This window comes from Beta vulgaris, chromosome 4 (genome assembly GCF_026745355.1).
Source record: "Beta vulgaris subsp. vulgaris cultivar EL10 chromosome 4, EL10.2, whole genome shotgun sequence".
NCBI classification, from domain to species: domain Eukaryota; kingdom Viridiplantae; phylum Streptophyta; class Magnoliopsida; order Caryophyllales; family Amaranthaceae; genus Beta; species Beta vulgaris.
The window spans coordinates 62,827,780-62,838,621 of NC_079205.1; the positions used below are offsets into that span (position 1 = coordinate 62,827,780).

At 36.3% G+C, this 10,842-nt stretch overlaps 1 protein-coding gene across 1 annotated transcript; it reads left to right on the forward strand.

The window, feature by feature from the left end:
• The first annotated feature begins 1,692 nt into the window (after positions 1-1,692).
• On the forward strand, positions 1,693-10,761 carry LOC125497098 (magnesium-chelatase subunit ChlD, chloroplastic-like). The gene is made up of 15 exons (XM_057394169.1): positions 1,693-2,050; positions 3,119-3,297; positions 3,533-3,617; positions 3,704-4,020; positions 4,241-4,364; positions 5,111-5,203; positions 6,006-6,101; positions 6,394-6,531; positions 6,629-6,838; positions 7,234-7,389; positions 7,621-7,727; positions 9,265-9,541; positions 9,704-9,862; positions 10,177-10,297; positions 10,375-10,761. The coding sequence occupies exons 1-15, from the start codon at positions 1,784-1,786 to the stop codon at positions 10,458-10,460; spliced, it is 2,415 nt and encodes an 804-aa protein (XP_057250152.1). The 5' UTR covers positions 1,693-1,783; the 3' UTR covers positions 10,461-10,761.
• The last annotated feature ends 81 nt before the right edge of the window (positions 10,762-10,842 follow it).

Consider the following 10,842-nt stretch of genomic DNA (forward strand, 5'->3'; position numbering starts at 1 on the left):
AAACTAAAAAAAGTCCATTTGGCCACTAAAACCTAGGATCGGTAAAGTCGTATCAGGATCGCGATCCCAACGATCCTAGCGATCCTAATGCGATCCTGTTAATTACCATATATTAATAGGTGTTCCTAAACTATAAATCGTACCACGTGGCGCTATCACTTGGTGTGTTTACTTCAGGTAAACCACGTACAATAAAATAAATTAGAAAAAAAATGATATTATATAAGATTTGATCCCACGACTTCAAGTTACTATATTAATGTCTTAACCATTAAACCAAATAATATTTGGTGTTATAATTTCAAAGTAAGATATGAATATATAAAAATCATAATTACCAATGGCATAGCATTAGGCCTAAAAAATAGTGTCAATCTTAAAAAGTGACAACATAAAACTTGGACAAAAATTATTAAAAGAGACGGTCTAATTTTAATAAAAAGTAAACCTAGTCACTAAATGGATTAAACCAGCCACCGAAAGTTATTAACCTATTCACTATTGGACTTATTTTCTTTTTAATATTGGGCTTACCATTGTCTAATTTTAATTTAAAAGTAGGCGGTCGCTTACAAGACAAACTCAAACTTGGAAACTACGAAGTTGTTCTTCCCAACTCATTTTCAATTCAGTTCATTTGCAATCAGTTGAGTTCAGTTCAGTCATTTTATTCTCTGATAAAACAATGATAATAATTATTATTATTACTACTATTGCTATAAAAAAATTAACCTAATACTTATTTGATTAGGATTATTTTTTCGAGTCCAAAATCTAAACTAAAATAAAGCGTAAAGACGCATAGTTGTAGAAAAATCAAAATCTAGCACAATCAAACAACCGATCAACGACAAAGAAAAAAGATTTTAAAAAAATGAAAGATTTTGAACTCTTTCGAAAATGATAGTAAAAAACATGGAAAATAATGTACACATCCTATTAAATTTGTAACATTCTTTTTAAGCATTGGGTGATAAAGTATATCCCATATTTTGATATTCTAACTAGTTATTAGGCCCGGGCTATGCCCCGGGTAAGAAAAAAATTTCATTTATTAATATTGTACTTTGATATGATAACACTAAATACAACTTGGTCTAGTAATTTCTAGTTTTTTTATTGTACATGGATTACATGAACTCAAACTCCCTAGGGAGAGCGCCACGTGGCACCGTTCCTCGTTTACGCACGCTTTTTAATATATTAGTATAGATTTTGTTCCTCAAGTTATTAGTTTATCAGTCTATTACGGACTACTCCATCTATCTCACAATAATTTATTATTATTATTTGATAATTTATTAAAATAATTTATTATTATTTTATTTAATAACTTATTATTATTAATTTATTATTAATTTAATAATATTATATTATATTATATTATTATCACTACTATTAGTTATAATTTAATTCACCTTCAATTTAGTTCAGTTCAATACAATTCAGTTGTTTTATGCCGAAGAGAACATGCCCTTACTCTCACATATCAGTTATCACTATTCAGTTCAGTTCAGTTCAGTTCAATTCAATTCAATTCAATTCAAGTCAATTCAATTCAATCCAATTCAGCGGTTTTTTGAAGAAAAAAAAAAAGCCTAAGTAGTAATTTTCAAGAGCAAAATGTCAACTTTCGATAATTTTAAACTAAGAAATATAAAGATATTAATTGATGACCAATGAGATTAATACAAAATTCTCTCCAAGTGGCTAAGGCCTAAGAGAGAAACAGATAAGTGAAGAGAAGTAACTTCCTTCTCTATCCTCTTCAAGCTCAACAACAATGGCGTTAACTTCTTCACCATCTCCTCCACCATGCTTCTCTCTCCTCAATTCACACTCTTCTAACAAATCATTTTCTCTCTCCTACACTACCTTCAAATTTTCTAAGCTCAGCAGCCGCAATTTCCGCCGTTCACCGCCGTCGTTCAAAATTCGCGCTGCCGCAACCCTAAATTCTGACAATGGCGCCGTTATTTCCGACTCCGAAAAACCTAATGAAGCCAATTATGGACGTAAGTTCTTCCCTCTTGCTGCTGTTGTTGGACAGGTAAGGTGGCCTCTCTCTCTCTCTCTTACTTTCTAATTTTGTTCAATTCGAAGGAATCTTTGATTTCTGAGTTGGTCGAATAATTAGGTTAAAATGTTGATATGATTATCATGTTTCTTCTACTCATATAATCATATAATATGATGGTGGGAATCTTGTTTAGAATTTTCATTGGAAAATTTTGATGAAATATCCTGAATTGTGAGTATTGTTTCACTTGAATTACACTGAAGTGAGAGTGATTTTATCCGGATTGAGTGTTTTGTATCTGAGGCCAATTTGATCATGACTAAATTAACTTGCTGGGCTTGTTCCTAAAGAAGTTTATAAGAATTTGTGGATTGGAGAAAATTTTAGGACACTTTGGATTGATTGGAGGCGAATACGTGGGTGTAAGGAGAAATTTCGTTGCTTTTTAGTTATAAATATGAGCTTGTTGTAAATTTGCAATGCTCTTATAGATGGCATGAAGAGATTAAGGGACTTTCTAGACATAACTCAACTGATTGCAACTGAATTGAATTGAACGGAACTGAAATAATTTAAATTATAACTAATAGAAATGATAATTGGAGCTGAACTGAACTGAACTGAATTGAAGTGAACTAGTTGCAACTGAAGTGAACTGGCTGAAACTGAAGTGAACTAAACTAAAAATAATTTAGGTAGAACAGGTCCTAATGCTTAAGTACTACATACTGTCTACAACAGAGGATCCTGGATCCTGATTACTGAAACTATACAGTTTTATATGCATCCAAAATTCCAAATGCTTGTAGAGTTGTAGGTCGAGGTGGGTATAGGTAGCCTTGAAAGAGAGAATGAGAGATACTATCATATTGAAGACTATGCCAATAAAATTGGTTGTATAATTTATTCTCCAAATGTTACGGTGAGCCAATTATATACCCATTTAGATTGACTAAAATTTGATGGGCACTATGATTACTTATGGGTTTCTGGTTTATATTTCTACTGGTCTTGGGGAACATTATATGTATAGCAGTTGTAACCTGCGTTCTCCTGGTTTTTTCCATAATGCGGAATACACGGTACATCCATTTGCAGGATGCCATTAAAACTGCACTTTTGCTTGGAGCCGTTGACCGAGAAATAGGAGGGATAGGCATTTCAGGGAAGCGAGGGACAGCCAAAACGATTATGGCACGTGGTTTGCATGCCGTACTCCCACCTATTGATGTAGTTGTGGGTTCCATTGCAAATGCTGATCCATCCTGTCCAGAAGAGTAAGGTTACTTGTTTTTTTTGTTGTTTTTGTGCTCATATTCTATGAAGTAAATTCCCTCCCTCTTTTAATTTCTCTCCCATTGAGCATTAAATAAATTGCTATATGTTGTCAGTTAACTAGCAGATTTAGGTTGCAGACGGTTTGTGGCACTCCTACTTCATTTATTAGTCTACCTTGCTAGTTGTGTATCTACTTTGCTTGCATAATCATGTAATAAGGTGAAAATATTGAAGGTGGGAAGATGAATTGGCTGATCGTCTTGAATATGACTCGTCAGGCAATATCAAGACCAAAGTTGTAAAGTCTCCTTTTGTACAGGTACGTATCTAAAATGTGAGATATCCTTATCTAGTCATTTGCTTGTTTCTTTAACCTCATCCATTCACTGGTTTAATGCGTTGCAGATTCCTCTTGGTGTTACGGAGGATAGACTTATTGGGTCTGTTGATGTTGAGGAATCTGTGAAAACAGGAACAACTGTTTTCCAGCCTGGACTTCTGGCTGAAGCTCATAGAGGTGTCCTATATGTTGATGAGATAAACCTTCTGGATGAAGGAATTAGTAATCTTCTTCTGAATGTGTTAACCGAGGGTGTGAATATTGTTGAAAGAGAAGGAATCAGTTTTCGTCACCCATGCAAGCCCCTGTTGATTGCCACCTACAACCCTGAAGAGGGTGCTGTACGTGAGCATCTGTTGGATCGTGTAGCAATTAATTTGAGGTATTGTACTTGAGGTTCCTAGAATATGCATAATTGGAAAATTTAAGAGTTGATACTATTCTGATCTGTTAACCTTCCCCTCCTTTCTTTACATTTGGTTATGAGATACGTACTGTAAATAGACAAAAGTATTATCAGTTAGGCTCTATTCTCTATCAGATGATTATGTTCCTTTCTTTTTCTTTTGGTATACTGCCCTGATGTTGTAATCCTTCTGCAGTGCAGATCTTCCAATGAACTTTGAAGACCGTGTTGCTGCTGTTGGAGTTGCAACACAGTTTCAGGAACAAAGCAATGAAGTATTTAAAATGGTTGAGGAGGAAACAGAATTAGCTAAAACGCAGGTAATAAACTAATAGTCATGTTGGTATATACCTACTATCCTGTGTGTATCCCTTTTGTAGTTGCCATTTCTTCTTAGCTATATAGCCTGTTTGATAGGTGGTAAGTCATGCCGGAAGAACTTTTGTGAAGTTTTGCAAGTAAAAAATCATGTCAAATTGTCAATGTCAATGAAAATTTGGTGAAAGAAATCACATGTCCAGAGTTGAGATTACATTTCCAGGTTAATAAGTGGAGGATCAATATTATTTTATAACCATACTGCGGTTTAATATTGTGTACTAGACAGGATGATACTAATAGCACCAAAGCGAAGTAATGTAGTTGTCGGCAGTAGCCCTATTCTGGAATTTCTTCCATTTAAGTCGATCTTAATCAACGATGAACAAATGAAAGAACAGTCAGTCAGGCACCCCCCCCCCCTAAATATTTCCTCCCATTATCTTCCCAAAATTCATAAAAGCGACTTATAGGCACAGCAGAACAGGAGGTACTCACGAGGTAGAACCCATTTTATTTCCGTCATCTTCAATCTATTCCAAAGATATGCAGCCACCTCATAATGCCTCCTTTCTAAATGAAAGACTCCTCTTACGCTTCCTTTGCATTAATTAAGTCACAGATGATCATATCAAGCCGCCAAATCTATCTGTTATTAATAGTGTTGTCTTTGAAAGGCTTCTACCATCTCTGGAACCTGGATTTTCAAATATATGTTTAATGCTTTGTCTTTTGGCATGTATTACAGATCATTTTGGCGCGGGAGTACTTGAAAGATGTTACTATCAGCAAGGAGCAACTAAAATATTTGGTCATGGAAGCAATACGAGGTGGTTGTCAGGTTCTGAAAAATTGACTCTCTTTTGTTTCATCACGATTATATAATGATCTTTCTTCATTTGCTTTATCTTTTACATAAAAAATGTGCATGATTCTAACCCTTTGGGTTCTTTTTAGAAATTTCATAGATGGACTCACATGCTTGTTTAGGTTACAAAGGCCAATTTTCCTTTTGCAATTACAGAATATAACTGTAAAATGTCGTTGATGTTCTCTTGGTTCATAGAAAGAAATGTAAAATGTAGAATTGTTTTGCATGCAATAGTTTGTGCACCGTGTAGTGATCTGGTATTCTGGTCACCATGTTTCTGTTGGACATTATTTTGTTGCTGAAAACTTACAGGCTGGCTGCTGTATGGGTTGTCATGGTGTGTTAATTTCAAATTGGAGAAGAAATAATGAGAAAACTGTAAATGTGAGGACATTTAATAGGATAATGCATAATATAATAGAGTAATATAGGTTGATGAATGATGATTCTTTCAAGTAGGAAGTGTGACACTTCACGACAAACTAAAGTGGTGTAATAAAAAAAGACTTGGATGGGCCACACCTGTTATATACAGCTGGTGGGAATTCCACTCATCACCTTGTGGAGAATTGTTAGGTTGTTTTACATCATTGACTGTATGAAAAAATACTGCATAGCTGCTTATGCAATCAACACACTAATAACTTGGTATGCTGATTGGTTATGTTTGAGTTTGGAGCTAACTATCTTTCTTTCTAATGTAGAATAAAGTATATGCTTCTTATATGTTGAATGAAATCTGAGCCGCTACTTGTATTACATTTATTTGCAGGGCCACAGGGCTGAGTTGTATGCTATGCGCGTTGCTAAATGCCTGGCTGCTATAGAAGGACGTGAAAAAGTCAATGTGGATGACCTAAAGAAAGCTGTTAAGTATCGTTCATATAAGCCCTGCTGTCTTCTGGATTTTCTTAGGTTGCATTATGTTAAATTGTGATGTCAGATCCCTTCTTGAGATCACCAGAAAAGGTGTCAATTTAATGGTCAAAGAATTATAGCCAACTGAACTGGTTAATGCATCATATCTGCTTGGCAAATTGGTCTTTTAGATTTTAAGTGTACTCATGGTCTGATGGACATCTTCAGTGTCGTGGGAACTCTTAAAGTACCCTGTGAAGCACATGACTAGTTTTCAAAGTCTTCTATGTTGTTTCTTTCAGGTGGAATTGGTAATTCTTCCTCGTTCAATCATCCAGGACAGGCCTCCCGAAGATCAGAATAAGCAGCCACCGCCTCCACCACCCCCTCAACAGAATCAGGATTCATCTGAGGAGCAAAAGGAGGAGGAAGACAAAGAGGTTCCTTTTCCCTTCCCTGAGTTCTAGTTCCTGATCGTTTTGTGGGTTGTGATGGTTGTTTCTTGACTTACCTTTTAGAAGATATTATGTGTTGTAGGATGAGAATGATGAGGAGAACGATGAGGAGAACGAACAACAAGACCAATTACCCGAAGAGTTTATCTTTGATGCAGAAGGAGGTTTGGTGGATGAGAAACTTCTTTTCTTTGCTCAGCAAGCTCAGAGACGCAAAGGGAAGGCTGGGAGAGCAAAGAATGTCATATTTTCAGAGGATCGAGGCCGCTACATTAAGCCAATGCTTCCAAAGGTTTCTAGTGCATCATAGCATTTCTATAATTTCCAGTTCTTGACTCCCTAACAATCTACAATATGCCAATGCTTCCAAAAGTTCCTCTTGTTGTCCTGCATCGAGGCTTGTCAGTCTTATTTCCTTATAGCTTCCTCTGTCCCCTCCACGCCCCCTCTCTACCCGCCACCCAAAGTGAAAATGATAAAAAACAAAAAACAGGATAGACAGGGTAAATATCCCCATTTCATTGCTTGGGCTGGACAGGTTTGTGAACATTAATGAGAGTTTAAGAACCACAATATGTGACAATTTTTCTTGACTCAATAATCCTGTCGGCTGCATTTGCTATACTTTAACAAGTATTGTGCATCAACATTCTTCTATATCCAATAAAGAAGAGTTATCTTGAACAGGGTCCTGTCAAGAGATTAGCTGTGGACGCAACCCTTAGAGCAGCTGCTCCGTATCAGAAACTGAGGAAGGAGAAGGATGTGCTCAAAGGAAGGAAAGTTTATGTGGAAAAGATGGACATGAGAGCCAAAAGAATGGCTAGAAAAGCAGGAGCTTTGGTATACACTGCTGCTCTGATTCGCCTATTTGATTCTGTCATTCTCTTCGTTTATATTTTGACTTTATTACTTCCCTGTCCCCCCAATACACTAGGCACATGCTTTTCAGAGCTTGTGCCTAAAACCATAGCACTAAATCAGAAATATGATCTTCGACAAGTGAAAATAAATTGAGAAAAGGCTTCACTGATAATACTGTATTTCCTTGGCTTGATGATCATTTGATGACAGGTTATATTTGTGGTTGACGCTAGTGGGAGCATGGCATTAAACCGTATGCAGAATGCAAAAGGTGCAGCACTCAAGTTGTTGGCTGAGAGCTATACAAGTAGAATCAGGTGAATCTAGTGCAATTTTGGATGTTATTCTTGATGACTTTTGCATAGGTAGGCACAACAAAATATGGAATAAGCTACAAAGCACAATTCCTAAAGATTTGCGGTTGGCACTTCGCAAATTTTTTTATATATATAATTTCTAAAAGCCTTATTTAAAACTGGGATTTCTCCTTACTTTAATGCAGCAATAATTTGAGTTTTCCATGCTATACTAATGCTGAATGGAAATTCAATGCCATCATTCTTCGTTTTTTGTGTTCTTAATTATGAAATGGAAGCATATTAGGAAACCTCCTTGAGAATCTTTCATAAATGCATCAGCTTTAACAATTGCATCAAAGCCAAAAGCTGGAAAGGTTCCTCTCTTGAGATTTGAAATTATTGAAATCTTACCTCTTCTTGGAGGTAGCAAATTAGCATACTGTATTTCCTACTCTCTTAGCTCCTTTTGGAATGTCTTTGGTGCAGCTATTTTTTTGAGAGGGGGGGGGGTCCAAATGTGTGGTGCTGTACATCTTTGAAATCACCTAAAAAGGGATGCTTTAGTCACTCCATTTACCCACCTTTAGATTGTGTCTGGTTGAGAGAATTTGAAGGGAAGGGAAGGGAAGGGAAGGGAAGGGGAGGGAGGAAACAGGAGAATCCAATTCCTCCCCCTCTTCACATTAACAACCTTTTGAGGAAGAAAGCAAGACCACTTCTTTTTAGACTTTCCCTCTTTCCTCCCCATCCCTCCCCCCCCCCCCCCCCCTCTATTTCCCTCCGCCACTGCTACCCAAACATATTGTTATTCTTGTGCATAATTATAGATTGCACTTAAAAATAATGGACGGAGTACTTGACTGCTCATTGCCCAAGTTTGTCTAATGATTAAGGTACTATAGTAGAATTATAATTTGGACACCCTGGTGAAGCTCCTGCTTGTTCTGTGCCTACATTAATAATTTAGTGCATATAATCTTGTAACTTTCACTGTGACCTTAAACAGACAAAACTGCTTTCTGTATCTACATATTGGTTTGTCACTTCTTCACAACTTCTATAGTAATAGCCTTGCCACTAATATTCTGTAGTGTATCCCTACCTTCTCAAAGGAAGATTGAGAACACCCTGTTATATTATTTATGCACTTGTATTTTACTCTATGTTGGTTGCACAGGTCTCTATCTTCAATGGTTGAGGAGAACGAATAAATATCCCCTCCCCCCAATTCCTCTCTCCTGACAGATCCAACATCTAGGTTTTTTTCCGTTGCCAAGATCTGACATTTGGATCCTAAAACCATTTTATTCAGAAGATGATCCAGCTAAGTGTCAAGTTGTCTCACGTGACATCATCACATACACCCAGAGGTGGTTGGAGTTGGACATGATGCTAGGGCATATATATTGTTCCGATGCAGTTAGATACTTATATTGTCTTTAAACTTGATGATCAATACAGAAAAAACACTTCGGTTCTTGTGTCTTTGTGTGTTTGCACCTTTACAGAGCCTAATGGCCACTATCTCCTCTATCAAAGAAAAAACCAGCAAATAACTTCGTCTTCTCATATTTCATTTCAGTGTGTCCAATAGAGGGATTATTATGTCCCAATCTGTTGAGTCACTTCTATTGAATATTTTAATTATTGTTATGGAGATTCCCTATGTTGATTTTTTTGGACAATGTTTACTTAAGGTTGCTATCATTCCATTTCGTGGAGACTCTGCCGAAGTTCTCCTGCCTCCTTCCAGATCAATCTCAATGGCAAGAAAACGTCTTGAGAGACTTCCATGTGGTGGAGGATCTCCTCTAGCTCATGGTCTTACAACGGTCAGTAGTTTTTTGTATATTCTGTTCCCTAATGTCTTCTCAAAACTTGATTGCAGCTTAACCTAGCTAGCTTCTACATCATGTAAAAAGTTAATTTTGCTTTACTTTAGATACAATGGTATTCTCCTGTCTCTAATTCTACCTTTCTTTACATATGCTTAGGCTGTCAGGGTTGGATTAAATGCAGAAAAAAGCGGAGATGTTGGACGCATCATGATTGTTGCTATAACTGATGGTAGAGCAAACATATCACTGAAAAGATCTACAGATCCAGAAGCAGTCCCTGCAGATGCCCCTCGGCCTACTACAAAGGAATTAAAGGTATGTGTCTTAGGCTTTGTTCTTTTCACCTTCAAAGAACAATTTCAGATAAGGGGTACCGAAAGTTCAATGATGCGTTGTCGTCACCTGATCTTTGTTTCAACTGAAGTTACTAGACCTAATTGACCCCATCAGCCATGTTTTTCCCCTGATTGGACTGGATTAGCCTTGATTAGACCTTATGTGCCCTGAAGCTTACTTTCGTAAGGCGAAGAGAATGCACCTAATATAAGTTCAGATAAAACATTTTTCTTCATGCAAACATAAAGAATTATCAGATATATGATATTTCATGTTTTGTGTCCTTCCATTAGGATGAGATTCTCGAAGTGGCTGGTAAAATATACAAAGCAGGAATGTCATTGCTCGTCATCGACACGGAAAACAAATTTGTATCCACTGGTTTCGCCAAAGAGATTGCCAGAATCGCTCAGGGTATGGTTACTTGGAGCACATTTCTTCTAACTTCACGATGCCTTCATTCATGATACAAATTTCAATTTCTTGTGCAGGAAAATACTATTACTTGCCTAATGCTTCAGATGCTGTAATCTCAGCAACAACCAAGGAAGCCTTGTCAGATTTGAAAAATTCGTAACCAGAATATAAATATATCTTCAACATGCTTAATTTTTTTTGTAGATCATAATTTAATTATGTTAATAGAGTTCCGATTTGTTCTTTGTCCTAAAAAGACGTTTTAATGTCTCCATTCCATTTGTGTATCTTATTAGTAACTCCTCACCTAAGGTTATCATTGATACCTTGCAATGATTTCCTAGATACTCTCTTTGTATTTTTTTATCTTTCTCACTTAGAATCTTGACACTATTCACAATTAGAGAGAATCTTTTAGATTTTTCTCAATATATAAGAAAAAACATAGGTCTTGTTTGATTCGTCTCAATGAATATTTTATTAATATTCAATTATTATAATTTTTTACTAATATGTAATGAAAGACATTTAATGTAGAATAA

Coding starts and splice junctions, on each gene's coding strand:
- LOC125497098 (XM_057394169.1), top strand. CDS start 1,784: ATGGCGTTAACTTCTTCACCATCTCCTCCACCATGCTTCTCTCTCCTC. Junction 3,298..3,532: donor GATCCATCCTGTCCAGAAGA/GTAAGGTTACTT, acceptor AAAATATTGAAG/GTGGGAAGATGAATTGGCTG. Junction 9,542..9,703: donor TAGCTCATGGTCTTACAACG/GTCAGTAGTTTT, acceptor ACATATGCTTAG/GCTGTCAGGGTTGGATTAAA.